Below are 15,168 nucleotides of genomic sequence, written 5' to 3' on the forward strand. Positions count from 1 at the left end.
CATAGGCCCATATCCAAACTTGATTAAAGCCTGCTATAGCCTATAAAAAAGCAGGGCTTGCTTTCCTCACAAAGAATCCTCCAAAAGTTGGCAAACACTCCCAGAAAATCACCTTTTCTTAGCCCAAAATTGCTAAAAGCCAACTAGCGCCATTTTTTTCTGTTCTGATTTTCCAGCTTCCTCCAATCGTACACGTAGCCCACAGCTCACTCAGGCATTGTGTGTGTCACGTACCAATTGGAGGATGCACTTGTATGAAAGAATGATGCAAGAATTGAGAAGCATTGGCCCTCCAAATGGGGTGGAAAGAGTGCCCACGTGAGTGTACTTTTGCTATTGACAACAACTCTACAATGCTCATGCAATCCACAAACCACATATGAATGCATAATGCCTCATACACACATTCCATGCATACGAGAGGTCACATCCTCATGCCTCTTGGGATCCATCCCTTGGGCATACCCCATTATTCTACCCTTAGCCTATGTCACTTTTATGTCTACCATTTATTAATGCACCTATGCATTCCTACCCATTCCTATCCTAGGACCTACATGTGTGAGTGCACCATTTATATTAATCAATTAACATATCCAATACATTATCCATATGGCATTTAGCCATTTAGACCTACCTAGCCTACCTTCTAATTAATACATTTGATCATGCTAGCCTAATACATTCTAGACTACAAAATCGTGTCGTGACAGTGTGCTGTCCTAATATTGTGGTTACTAGGGTTCGAGGCTTGCAACAAAGCTGCCCTACGCCTAGCTAGCAAATCATCACCTTCATGTGCTTCTGATTGCTGCTTAATAGACAGACAGACAAGACTAGATAGACAGAAGACTGACTGTAGACAAATAGAAAGACCAAGACACTAGAACCCCTTGACCTACATCATCGGTGGTCAAGGTGGTAGACAAAACATAGAAGTAATCAGAAAGCCCACTTTTCATCATGTAAGGAAGGAATAGCAGGATCAGCTGATGGAGATGTTGCAGCAACATGGGCTGAGGTAGATGCAGGAGCTGATGTAGAGGTTTTGGAGTAGCAGTCCCTCTCCCGGTGATTATCACGGCCACAAATGGTGCATGGATGAGCCTTGAAACAGTCCTTCTCCACATGATTAGTCTTGCCACAATGGGTGCAAGGCTTTCTTACCTTAGAACTGCCTTTCTTTGCTAAAAATGCAGTGTCAGTTACCTTGCGTTGTTGAGTTCTTTCTTCCTCTTGGAGAGCATTGATGATACCCTCAAGAGAAGGATTATTATGATACTTGAAGGTAGTGACAAGAGTAGCATAGGAGTCAGGTAAGCTTTTGAGAAGCACAGCAATAGCAATATCTTCGGAGATGGGAGACTTGACTAACGCAAGCTGAACCATAAGACTGCGAAGATAATTGACATGAGAGGCTATAGTAGCTCCTTCCTGCATATGTAGATCAAAGAATGAGATCATAAGTGCAATCTTAGAGTTTTTAGATCGGGCTCCAAAAAGAGTGTCCAAAGTGATCCATGCTTGAGGAGCAGACTGTATGTCGGAGATGTGATGAATGTAATCATCTCCAAGGCCGAGCAATATGATAGCATAGGCTTTGTCGTTCTTGGCAGCAATCTATGAAGCCTTCTTGCTTCACATCATTGTTAACATGACTACCGAGGACATGTAAGCCCACAACTCTCTCCTTTTCACCTCCACCTCTAGGGTGACTGCCTCCAGTGCTCCGCCAAAAAGGATTGCTATGATCATTTCAAGACCTCCTTGGAGTCCGAGTGAATCAAGCCTTCTAGGGTTGAAGGAGTCCTTGTGGAGCTGAACCTCATATATCTAGATGAATCCAGAACATCCACAAACTCATCCTCTAAAAACACAACATAGTGCAGTTTCAATCTCATGATAGTCACTCATAAGGTTGAAAACCATGAACTCCATCACGCATAGTAATCTACAAACCAAGACCCTTTCGTGTGTCTGGTATCAAGCTCATTCTGCCTGCTCATATCGATTTGCTACTTTCCTTGTGCATGCAGCTCATAATAGTATCAACATTAGTTTAGTCATTCTTTATAGTATAAGCACAGTTTCTGTTGGAAAGGTCACCTCCCCATCTGTAAGCCCCCATATGAGGAGAGCATGGGGGAGGGAGACCTAGGGCAGTACCCAACAGGAAATGAGAGAGGGGCTGCGACATAGACAGCATCATGGCTGGCATGAGGGCAGCACACCTAGGACTGTTAAGGGCAGGACACAGGGCCAGGAAAGTACGGAGCAAAAGCAAGACAGTCTGGGACAGATTGCGGAGGATCTAGGACATGGAGGCGCACTGTTTGCAGAGGCGCAGACATGGCAGGGAGTACAGGCTCAGATCTGCAGCAAGGAATGTGACTGGCAGTGGGGAGGTGGCAGGCCTTTTGTAGGCTGCATATTTGCCTTGAATGGAGGGCCAAAAGCCCTGGAAGTTTGGGCCATAAAAGGCCTGACTTGTGAGCCCTTTAAGGGCGGTTTTTACAGACTGAGTCGGTTTTTACAGACAGTCAGTTTTTACAGACTGGTCGGTTTTTTTGGTGCAGGCCTTGGGGCCTATATAAGGAGGCCATTCAGGCCTCATTTCATCATCATCTGGAGCAGCAATTCCACCAGCAGAAGGAGCAGCAGCAGGGCTATCTTTGGGCCTACAGTCAGGAGGAGAAAGAAGTCCCTTGTGCTGCAGACTTAGCTTGCAGGAAGCTGCCCACCTAGACTGGTTTCCAGACAGCAAGGTGGAGAAGATCATTCTGGACGGAAAGTCTACTCACGCTCGAGGTGGAGCACGCGGACTCTAGTCTAGAGATAGCCAGCAGATAGGAGAAGGACTTTTGTGGTAAGATCAGAGGACCACACCATTGGTGGGACTCTGGATCTGTCTCTTTTATTGTGTCCATAGTTGTGGACGGAAATATATTATTTGGTGGTTTCTCTATCTGATTGGTTCATTGTCTATTAATGAGTCTGCACACCTATTGAATGCACGTAAGTAAAGAAGTCTGTGATTCCACACCCACACCGCACACTGTGTGAGCTCCTGGGCATTACTATAAGTCTTCCGCTACGTGTACCCTCTGTTGGGTCATTTCTAACAGTTTCGGGATTTGCTTAGCTTTAATATTGTTGAGAATTTGTGTGAGCCTTCATTTCTTAGTTGCAAAGCTTAATGACACTCTTAAATATTATGTCCCTCCACAGTCGAGGGTTTGTGTGCTTCCCACATGTGAGCATCGGCATGTTCAGGTATGTTACTGTTTTCATTGGCTGAGATATAAACCATCTTTGCATGGAGGGGGGGACTTGAAGGGGACAACAAAGGGCTGAGGAATCGGGAGGCATGTTTCCTGCAGCCACCCTAGGAACACAGAGTGGGGAAGCAACCTTACAGGGGCAGGGCAGCAACAGAGAGGAGAGGAGGAGGAGCACAGGGGAGGAGCAGCAGGCAAGGATGTGAGGAGTAGACAGAAGAGGGAAGACAAGAAGGGGATTGCAGCAGAAGCAGAGGGGAGAGCAGCAGAAGCAGATGAGGCAAAGGGTGGAGCAGCTAGAAGAGGAGAAGGGAAAAGAAGGGAGGAGGGGAGGGGGGGGGCGGGGGCGGGCAAAGAGCAGATGGCCAAGCGGACAAGAGACTGAGCTAGGAGGGGTGGCGAGGGCAGGCCGGGCACAGACGGGGAAACCAAGAGGGACGAAGGGAGTGCAGCAACAGGGGAGAGCTAAAGCCAGGTCAGATAGAAGAGTCAAAAGACAAGGGGCAACCAATAAAGCAGAACTTTCAATAGAAACACTGCCATCAATGAGGTACAATGCAGATATATGCAGAGGTTTCAATAGAAACATTGCCATCGATGAGGTACGATGCAGATATATGCAAACAAACAGCATGACAGCTCAAGGTCAATGTTCAAGCTGGAAACCGCTAATATGTGATTTCCAAAAGATAAACATTGAAGTAATACGATTCAGGGCAAACAACTTATCACCAAGTTTGTTCCAACCAGAGGAATCTCGTGTATTTTATGGTAATTAACAAACATGTCGAATAGACATCAAAGATAAAAGTTTCGCATACTTTTATCACTGTCTAAGTTCATTAGTACCAACCTAGAGATTTCCCAGTATCTTATGGCTATTCAGAAAGATGACAAACAGAGGTAAAAGTCAGACAAAGTTGTGCCATCAAACAGAACTGTGACAAGCACATACAAACAAAAATTATATTTGGCTCAGAAAAGTAACGCCCACCTCATTGCAGTTCATGTACGTGCGAAGAAAGTTCCACAATCAACAACACAATATGAACCACCAAAATGTCCAAACGAGAAAAAGTAAAGGCAAGCAGTAGTACCTCCCATCATGTGATAATGTCACAGAAATACTGACAGCTGAACAGCAGCGGCCCTGCTTAAGGCTCATTAAGTCTATGGCAAGCTCCATGGGAAACATCGGGATTGTCATAGTTGGTAAATAAATAGAGGTGCATCTGTGGCTTGCTTCCCTATCCAGCACACGAATCTTTTATATTTCATGCAACATTTACAAGACTATAGCAAGAAAGAATCACTTGAACCGGAAGTCTAAAGCACCGACTTTCGTAAGATATTGTTCCAATCAACCCATCGTGCTGGGTCAGCTACATGTATCCAGACCTTCAAGCGGCCATCTGGTAGTTGAACTGCACTCAGGCCATCATCTATCTATTGTCATCAAGACCAACACAAAGCAAGATCACCTTGCCGTAGGTTGTTCATCCATTTCACAAGAGCAAAATGAAACCAAAAATGGTCTGAGGAAGGCTCTAACTCACCTCATCTGGATTATCAGAATCAATTGCGTATACCTTCAAAGCAGTGAGATCCACTCGCCTATCCTGGAAACCCAAATCCAATTAATACATGCTTAAGCAGAGCCACTTCTTTGAAGCTCAATGACCTATCATTACATGCACATTTAATATACCTTGTCCAAGTCATACGGATGTTGAGCTTTTATGGCCTCTGCTGTCACACGAGCCTCGGTAGAGAATCCAATTGGTAAATCTAACTTGAGAAGATCAAAGTTCTCATGCATGGAGAAGTAACCCATTCGAATCATCACATTTATTGCAGTTGGAGGGTTCTTAGCGACTCCCAATATTTCCAGCACCTTCCACACAAAGAGCTGTCAATGGCAAATGCCTAGCTTTTTTTCGCTAAAACACGTAACGTCCAGAAGCAGTGGGAAATTGATCTTTTTTAGAGCTTGTTTTCTCTTCAAAAGCCGCCATATGTTTCAAAATATGCCAAGAAAAGACACCTGCATTGCAGTCTCTTTTTGTTCAGATGAATTGCAGGTCTCTAGAGCAAATGCTTTTAAGGATTCCAGTTGACTTCTAAACTCATCTTTCAAATTCCACAAAGCCTGGGTTGGCCTTTCATCACAGGGCAACTCCATTGCAGATTTTATGTAGGCCACAAAATCAGTAAGCTTCTTGTGAGCAAGTTCTTCTCGCAACTGTTGATGCTGCAGCTCTCTCACCTGTTTCAGAAAACACTAAAACAGTAAGTAAAATGAAGAAGAAACTACATGAAACATTCCACATGCAACATACAACAGAGAAATGACGAAGACAAGAGTCTTGACACAAATTGTAGTAGAAAGCAGCTGCAAAAAAGTAATCGTTAAACAGTGGACTCAAAATATCCAAGTCAATTGTAAAACAGTTTGCTGGTTGTAAGTTCTGTCTAACATACACTAATTATGTACATGTCATACATGAATCTTGTGTCCAAGCTAGTGCGGCAACACTAATAACAAAAATTCAGACAGGAGAGCAGCAACCAGATTAAGTTAAACACAAACTATGAACGAAACAAAATAAAGACAACTGCATGGCTCTATTAGAGAGAAGAAGTCACTTGCTGAAGCCAACTCCTACGCAGTGGAACACACAACATCTTGAGATCTCACAACGAAACTTCAAATGCCAACTCACTTCGTGCGTGTGTGTGTGTGTGTGTGTAGAGACAGAACACTTCAGATAAAGAGACAGTACACACAGAGTACAGATATCAGATCCAAGTACAAAATCTTGTCAAATCTGTACCATCACCTTCGTCCTCTCCAGTCTCTGCCAATCAGTACCAGGGGCTATTACTAGCCCCAACCCAGGCACTTACTGTGCTGTCCTGGCCCAGCCCAATAGCCCCATCGACGGACACTTGACTGGGCTATATACCAGCCCCATAAGCGGCCCAGACTTTGGGCTCACTGTCAGCATATCTGCTGAACAGGGTGGCCTCATTGGCTGCCTCAAAGCCAAACCAAGAAGGATGGTCTGTTGCTGCTGCCCACGTGGCAGCCTGTCTGCTCCCCATGTAGCAGTCTGGCTCCCTCCCTCTTCATGTGCCCATATGGCACCATGATTTCCCATATTGCTACAGGTATCAAGCCCCGCACTGACCCTATTCATTCAACACCCCCTCTCAATGGCACATCATGATCCAATACCCACTCTGTCAAAGAACCGCTCCATCAGCTCCCTTGCAGAAACTTTCATGAACAAGTCGAGGATGTCTTCATCATCAGGTCCACAAACCCGCATCTTCAATATCTCTAGGCACTGCCACAGTGGAATGCTGGTACAAATACTAGTCCAAGCCACCAATACTCCGGAGCCTTCAAAATCCCAAGCGACCAAGATATTCATCCATTGGCACACCTCAAAAGATAGGTACAGACCAAATCTTACGAAGTACCACAGATCCTAGGTCTGTTTCAACATGAACATCACCCCGCACCATCCATGTCCTGGTCCTTGATTCCCGTCAGAGAGATCCTTGTGGCTGCTCGATATTGCTCCTCATTGGTAGGAATCCTCCCAGCTATCTTTGTAATATTGTAGTCATCCACTCATCCTCCACAAGCATGATCTGTTAGAAATCGACAAACAGGGGGTACGCACAGTGGAAGACCGATAGAATAGCCCAGGAGCTCACACAATATGTGTCTGTGGGTGGAATCACAAACTTCTTAACTTATGTGCTTCAATTAGATGTGCAAAGTAGTAAAAAGACAATGATCCAGCCAGATATAGAAACCACCAAAACAATATATTTCCATCCAAAGGTATGGACACAATACAAAAGAGATAGATACAAAGTCCCACCAGAGCATGCTCCTTTGATCTTACCACAAGGTACTTCTACTATCTGCTGAATATCTCTAGAACACTGAGCCCGCGTGCTCCTCGTCGAGCGTATATAGACTCTCCATCCAGATCCCTTCCACCTTGCTGTCCAGAAGCCAGCCTAGGTGCGCAGCACCTTGAGCTCAGTCTGCAGCCCTATCTCAGCCTCCTCCTCCTCCTGTGTGTAGGTCCAAGGGAGGGCTTCCTGCTTCTTGTCTGCTCCCCAACTGTTTCTTCAAGTAGATGAGATAATGAGGCCTCCAGCCTCTACTCATATAGGCCCCAAGGGCTGGCAAACCTACCAACCCAGCAGGCCCATAGTGGCTGACTGCTGGTCAGTCAACTCAGCCCCCTCTGGCCGACAGGCCGACTGAACTGACCCTTGCTGGGATCCCAAAACTAGGGCAGATATCCTTCTATATATTGCGGGGCCCAGCCCCCATAGTCCAGCCCTGTAGCTGACCTGGTAGGCTGGCTCTGACCAGCCCTACCAGTCACCCTACTGGCTGGCTTCTCCTGCAGGCTTCCCTGCCATCTATTTGTACCATGTGCTGGTCCTGCTGCAGGTCATTGCCCTGCCCATATACCTTGCCAAAGACCCCTCCATGTAGGCGACTTTGTTCCGGGTTAACCCTCCCATGCTGCTGTTCATGATTTGCCTTTAGTCTGGCCAGATCCAGGGCCTTATGTCCCCACCATCTGCTTCTTCCACAGGCTCCATCTGTTGCAGCCATAATGGTCCCTCCAGATACTTCTTCTCCTGTGCCCATGTGACAGCCCCCCTCTCCCTCTTCTTTGGGCATATCCTGCCCTAGGTCTCCCTCCTCCATGCTCTCCTCATTTGGGGGCTTACAAATGGGGAGGTAACCTTTCCAACAACCCCTCTCACCAACACATCTTGGCCCAATGCCAACACATCGCTGGTGTTGCCCCAGCAGCTCCCATGATGGAACCCTCTGGAACAATCCGGCGTCAATTCTAGTTCCTGGCTTTTCAACCAGTGGCTCTTCTTCCTCCAAGTCCGGTCTTCACAAGCAAACCATCCTGGTACACAGGTCCATCCAAGGTAGCACCTGATGGCACCACCACCTTTAGTCGCGTTCCCGCCTTCAATGAGTGAACAACCTACAGTCTTCCAAGCACCATGCTCTGAGGGTCTGTTTCAACCCGTCCTTCCTTTGGCAAGGTCCGCAACAAAAGAATCATCTCAAGAAATGAAATCCCAAGAATATCTCAAACCTGGACCACAAACTCTCACTAAGCTCTCAAGCAAGTACTCTTCTGGCTGAACCTATACAAAATGGGTTGCTGAGTGTGGAGGATCAGGGCCTGACACATTACCTCCAAGAACCTCTAGACCTTTTCTAAGATTGGCAAAAAATATCACTCTAGATTTTCCTCAATGTGATCATCTCATAATGTTAGCTCACAACATTGCATTCCTCAGAATCATAGTCCAAAATCAATCCACTAATTGAACTCCTTTCAATTTCTAACCTGTGCCAAAGGCCGTGCTTCAAAAATTGGTGAATACCCATCATCTTTACATCTGAAATAGACTGGATTCGATGACAGCAGGCGGTAAGCACTGTAGCATTTCACAGGTGTTGTGCTACCATAAAGGATCTGCAACAATATAGCACATTAGAAAGCTCTTCTAAAACCATTCCAAAAGGCAATCGGCAGATGTCGTTGCCACTCACCAATGCCAGCTCCTCTATATCAGCTGTTTTGCTCCTTGTAACCATTTCTTCCCAGGCTATCTCCAAAAGGGTGGGGTCCTGTACGGAATAAAACACCCAGACTAGCAAAAAGGTCAATTGCAAGTCCAACTCATTAAATTCCCACCCACAGACTTCAAGTACCTGGAATAATTGATTACCTGTAAGAGTTCGGTTTCATGTAACAGGTGGCCTACATCCTCAGGATTGAAATCCTCTGTCCCCGGCACAACCAGTTTTATTTGCTTTGGACGCACAATGCATGTATCTGCGTTCTGGAATTTACAAAAATTATATCACGCAGGTCATGAGTCGTAAGAAAATGTAAGAACCTACATTCGAGAAAGATCAACAGACACAAGAACAAAACATCAATGGAACGTTCATGGCAGAGATTCCCAGGTTGTAAGGTCATTATAGGCACAAACCTGATCGATCACGTTCCAGTTCCTCTTGCCTTCACGACTTTGAGTGACTCCAACCATGATCTTGCCGGAGTCCTTCTGAAATTCCACCAGGACTCCCTTCTGTAGAACTATTGCAGGTTTTGTTTCATAAGGGCCCTCAGTTCTCGCCTTTGTGCTAAGTCTGTGAACGTATCACCATGATTCAAGAGCACTAGAGTGATGATAATGTAGAAAGAAGTTCATCCAGATTCTTCAAACTTTTCAAGACAGATAAAATCAAATTTACTGTAAGGACCGCCTCATCTCAAATGGATTGCCAAATCAACGATCAAGTTATCACGGATGACAATTATTATATTTATCAACTTTAAGTCAGACAATGCATCAGCTTAAGTCAAACACCTTCAATCCCCTACCATCCTTTCAAGGCAAAACTTGTCGTATTTCATATGGCCCCGACTTTGGACCTAACAAAGCCATTACACTCCATAAAGCTTATTGTTCTCAAAATGTTGTTTTAAAGATATTAAGGTGGAAATGTATGTTTATACCTCTCTCTCTCTCTCTCTCTCTCTCTCTCTCTCTCATGGGTCGGTATTTCGGCCCCCAGAGGACGGTAATACATTCTTCTTCTTCTCTCTCTCTCTCTCTCACACACACACACACATATATATAGAGAGAGATATATATATATTTATAAATGTTTATAAGACTAGAATTTATCCAATCTTACAAAGCCAATTTTTTGTCAAACAAGCTAAGAACAAGAAGAGTGAAAATGAGACAACGGAAGAAGGCGGTTTAAACAGGAGTATGATAAATTAAAAATTCAAAAGAATAATAACCTAGCATCAGTAGACAATGTCAACCATTGCGGAGTTATGGACATCGTGCTTCAATAATGGACCTATGGAAGTCGTACTTTTGAATAGTCTTACCTAAAGGGAGCAAAAAAAAGGTTGTCCTCCCAAAGAGTGCAACCCCATCAAAAGGTCATGTCCAATCTGACAACACACACCTCTTCATCCAAAAACACTAGGATAAGACATTACTACTAGTATATATCTATAAAATGCATACAAGACAATTGTGCTCTTTCCATCATTGGGCGTATTCGTACACTCGTCTTTTTGTAGACAATGGCTTTCCAATCGTAACTTTCAACTGACCATTTAAAGACATCTAGATATACCTTTGTAAGACTAGAATATGTCCAATCGTACAATTCAAAATTTTGTTGTAGAATGATAATCAAATAGAAAACGAAAGAGAAGAAAAATAAGCTTACAACAAAATTTTGAAAAACAAAAGGTAGACATACCTAACAAGCAAAGCAATGCTTATGTTGTCATCAGTACCTTTTTAAGACTAGAATATGTCCAATCGTAAAATTCGGATTTTTGTTGTACAATGAAAAACGAAAGAGAAGAAAAATGAGCTAACAACAAAATTTTGAAAAACAAAAGGTAGACATACCTTGCAAGCAAAGCAATGCTTATGTTGTCATTAGTGCCCAAGCATAAGCAGCTATACTATGTTTCTAAAGACATGTGGATCTCTTCGACAAATTCAGTGCTCACTAAAATACGTCAAAAGATAACAAGAAATAAAGAAGAAAGGAAGAAGGTGACTAAGCAAAAATAAACAAACAAATCAAGAAACAGAAGAGACGAGGACAAGAGGCCTTATCTAACCCATCTCAGAGTGTGATCACAAAGTTCTTCCAGCCAGAGCATGCTTCCCCCCTAATCACAGATAGTAGGAGAGGCAAACACCTTGAGACTGAGACACGACACATTCGACAGAGGACAAATGCACACATCACGCTAGCTGACATCTCATCTATGTTCAGACCTGGGATACAGCCGACATGGGTTACTGTGGCACTTGTCAAATGTAGAGCAGCTGCCAGGAGGGCACGATAGACTACCACTCCTCCAGACATAGACAATGATCTATCACGGGCTTCTTGTCTACACTACCTAGCCCGTCACTGGGCGTACCTTGACTTTACATGCCATGTGTGTGCTGCACTCACACTTATGTACTTCCTACAATGACGCAATATTAAATTCCTTACTTAGAAAGCACATGGATACTCAATCTTCCTTCTTTTTTTTCAAAAAAAAGTAATTTCTATTAATGCTCGGAAAAATCATACAAACAGCTTCCAAAAGGAGCTGAAGATCAAAGAGGGACACGTTGCCAACTATAGCCCCCTATTTCCAGATCTCACAGCTCACCACCTAGAGAGATTCCGAAATAGGAGCTAGCAACCAAGGTGGTGGTCTATACATCCAACGAATACCACTTGCAAAAAGGGCGTAGAAGGTCCCTGCCGGCCATGCCTGGCAGAAATGCTCCCGTCTTTCGGCAGTCGCTCTCGAACCGTGCTCCCAACTGGCGCGCAAAGTGAAGATGATATCCTACCAGATGGTTATTAGAATAGCCGTCAGAGAAACCAGCTAGCCTCCCATCACCCGACTACACCGAGCAACCCAAATGTTCCAGGCAATGATGCTGGATACTGTCTCCCACACAACATCCTCCTACAGAGGGGGTGGGCGTGAACATGCAGGATGAGATGCGTCATGGATCACTATCCGGGAGACCTGTAGTCCATGTATCATGTATGCCGGTGAGACGAGATCAATTGAGAAGGCGTGCCCGCCCTCCGTGAGCTAGGCCACCATCCCCCAAGTGAAGTTGCGCGGGCGCAAGCTCATCCAGAGGCGAGGCCAAAAAGGGGAAATAACCTCTCTCAGGACATCATGCTCAAGCCAATGCCGTTCCCTTAAGGGGGAAGAAAAGAAGGAGAACTACTCCACCCGGTCCGATTGCCCTATGCGGGCTGGGCAGACCCACTCTCTTGGATCCCATTGAATGTTGCATAAGAGTCTGCCCTCCCAAAGCCGCAAACGCCACACTAATCCCTCCGACATTGATATAACTATGATGGGATCAATATACCAAGTCCTACCCACGCGACCCACTACCATGATCCTCTGCCACTCTAGATCCTCCAAGTCCACCCCTGGCTCATCCTCTAACTCAGTCTCTGCCTGCAGAGCCTCCTAGTCCCACCCTATAAAAATGGGACTAATAAGATCTAAGGGTCTCACGAAAGAAGCGTATCCTGAGCGGTACTCCTATCCACAAGAACTATCCTAACCAACAATGGGGTCCAAGGACTCCGTAAACCATCCCACCACGAATCCGGGATTGTCGCCTCAATCTCTATCATCCTGCTATATGCCCCTCGTAGGTGAGAAAGAGCCTGACTACGAGCCTCTCTCTCTGTGGGAAGCTGCCAACAAGCCCCAAAAGATCGAGCTGGTCCACTATCCCATTGTGCCCAACCAATGTAGGTTCTCAATTTAATTCTTCTTCGAGACTAAAAGAAAATGAGCTGTTCCCTTTCCCGCTTTTTGTTTTCAGCTTCTGTTCAATAATTCTAAGCATGCCTAAGGCCATACACCGTAGATAAACGACTTCATATCTAAGATTGTGCATACTTTTTCCATTTTTTTTCTTGGATATACTTCTTGTGTATTAGCAAAGTAATCATATTACTACATTGAGTAAAAAGAAGGCGGGAAAATCTATGAAATTGGAAAGAAATGGCTATATATTTTGCCAAATCAGAAATGTTTGAGTCAATGTGAGGCATTTTTATGTATAGTGGTTGTTCACGTTTATCATATATATCGACCTCTAATCCTATGGTTGGCAGATTGAGAGAGTCTAAGATCTAAGAAACCACAAGAATCTCCTCTCGAAGTGCAGTTAATTCCTTGTCCAAAAGTACGAGCATTTTTTGTATATAAAGTCTTGAAAGTCAAGAACGTCTGGTACAAATAAATCATCTATAAAATGCCTAACTTGGCTAATCATATGTAAAATGATAGAGCAAGTGAGCAAGTAGTGATAGAGAAAAGACGTTGCATTAACTCAAGTTCAGAAGTGAAGAGATAAAAGTTCGCTAAAAAGATAGAGCACTTAGTGCCATGGGGATTCCTATAATTTGTTGAAACAAAGAATCGCTTATTGTGATGTAAAAATTATCTAAAAGAATATCTATCCAAAAGCAAATGTCTTCAACACTTACGACCTCTGCGTATCTTTTCTTTTTAGAATCAATTTATGTTTTCTCAACTTTTAGCACTTTGCATCTATCTTTGTCAAATCTCAGCTTAAATACTTCAGCCATTAGCTTTTTTTTTCTAAACTTCAGATCTTCCAACTCGATCTTTGTATAAATCATAGTAAAATCATAGGTTTGAAGGAGAATTTTCTTGAATGCTTCAAGATGAATTCAAAAATTTTACAATAGGAATCACTCCTAAGGAGTCCTTTAAAATCAAGCTTGATTGTGATCTGCCTCTTTTAATAAGTCCCTCCAACCTTATCATCAAATTTTCAGTATTCGATCGTGGTTTTTGATTTCCTCATCTTCTCCTACCAGCATCGTATTCTTGAAACGCGGATAAAGAAGAGGAGAAAAAGAGTGTAAATCTGATTTCCCAATACCACGTTGGGTCATAACTTGATAGCTAAACATGAAATGCGTAAGACGATTGGATGGCTGAAATGTCCATTGATTGAGATAAAATGTTTCATAGTGAGGCACACAAGCTAAGCGCAAGCTTTGAGCAGGGTAACTGAGGAGCAAGATGTCTTCCAATATTGTGTCATGTACCCATTGAGGACAAAATGGCAATATCATCTTCGTCGTTTGTAAAAACTCCTCAAATGCAAAATGCACAGTTTCGTGAAACCGAATACACGCAAGAGTTCATATAATCAGACCAGTGTTCCAAACGCACATCCAAATTGTAGATATGTTCATAATTATGAGCTCATCGAACCTGTTTACATAGCCGCCCGTCTCCGCAACAGCAAAGGTGGAGGACAAGCAGCCTAGAAATCGTTTTCCAAGGTTCCGAGAGGCAGAGAAGTGGAGGAGGAGAGGGGAGGAGGGGAGGGGAGGAAAGGGGGGGGGGCGGGTAAGCAAGGGGTGGAAACGGATGGGGGAGAAGAGGGAACGCAGAAGGGAGCCAAAGATGGAGAATCGGAATGAAGGGGAGACAATGGAGGAGGAAAGGAGAAGGGTGCGAGAGGAGGCGAGGCCAAGAGAAGGGGAAGAAGATGATGGCGATGAAAGAGGAGGCACCATGATAGAAGCAACTGTGTAGCAGGCCACAAAGCAGCTCTGGCTGCACACACAAGGCAACTCTGCTTGCTTGCTTGCTCAATCCTGATGATGCTTGCAACTATTACATTCTCTTTCATCATTATATGTTTTACAAGGACTTTTTAAGGACGGGCCCCTTCACACCCTCCTCCCCGCCTCGTGCCTCTATTGCTTCGCCTAGGCGCCCCAGAGGGCGAGGTCGTTTCCGGCTTCAAAGAGCCTGCAACAATGGAGGCTGCAGTGGAGGCATCTTAGGCAGTTCCGAGATAAATCCCTAGGCCAACAGCTTCCACCAATCCAGCAGTGCAATGCTCTTAACTATCCACAGGGTCTTCGACTTCGAGCACCCGCTATGGGTGGAGGCGGAGATGTGAAGGAATGTGGGGTGGCAGAGGCCATACTAGCGATCCACTGCCAGGCAAAATACCATTTTCCAGCCATGGGGATGTAAAAGCTCTCCCACTTCGTTGTATCTCTAGAAGCCATTTTGCAAAAGATGGAACTTTTTATCTAATATTTCCAAGGTTCCTTAAAGACCTTGGATAAGAAAAAGTGGGTGTAATTAGATTTTTAAATCCTTTGACTAAATAACTAGAATGCTTGGCTGCTGCTAATAAGTATATTGTAAGTAGCTAATAACAGGGCAGTTGA

At 44.4% G+C, this 15,168-nt stretch overlaps 1 protein-coding gene across 1 annotated transcript in view; it reads right to left on the reverse strand.

Annotated features, from left to right (window-relative positions):
• The window catches only part of EMB2730 (Ribonuclease II/R family protein), a 51,894-nt gene extending 37,325 nt beyond the window's left edge, over positions 1-14,569 (reverse strand). The window contains exons 1-10 of the mRNA XM_087401895.1: positions 14,192-14,569; positions 9,345-9,504; positions 9,078-9,191; positions 8,899-8,976; positions 8,693-8,821; positions 5,323-5,544; positions 4,987-5,172; positions 4,835-4,897; positions 4,618-4,724; positions 4,376-4,525 (exon numbers count right to left, since the gene is read on the reverse strand). Of these exons, the coding sequence (XP_087258021.1) occupies positions 4,376-4,525; positions 4,618-4,724; positions 4,835-4,897; positions 4,987-5,172; positions 5,323-5,544; positions 8,693-8,821; positions 8,899-8,976; positions 9,078-9,191; positions 9,345-9,504; positions 14,192-14,499 (1,517 nt within the window). The 5' untranslated portion in view covers positions 14,500-14,569. The remainder of the gene's footprint in view (positions 1-4,375; positions 4,526-4,617; positions 4,725-4,834; positions 4,898-4,986; positions 5,173-5,322; positions 5,545-8,692; positions 8,822-8,898; positions 8,977-9,077; positions 9,192-9,344; positions 9,505-14,191) is intronic.
• Positions 14,570-15,168: the final 599 nt, after the last annotated feature.

Source organism: Dipteris shenzhenensis, chromosome 30, assembly GCF_047967505.1.
Source record: "Dipteris shenzhenensis isolate YYH24624 ecotype China chromosome 30, Dip_SZ_1.0, whole genome shotgun sequence".
NCBI classification, from domain to species: Eukaryota; Viridiplantae; Streptophyta; class Polypodiopsida; order Gleicheniales; family Dipteridaceae; genus Dipteris; species Dipteris shenzhenensis.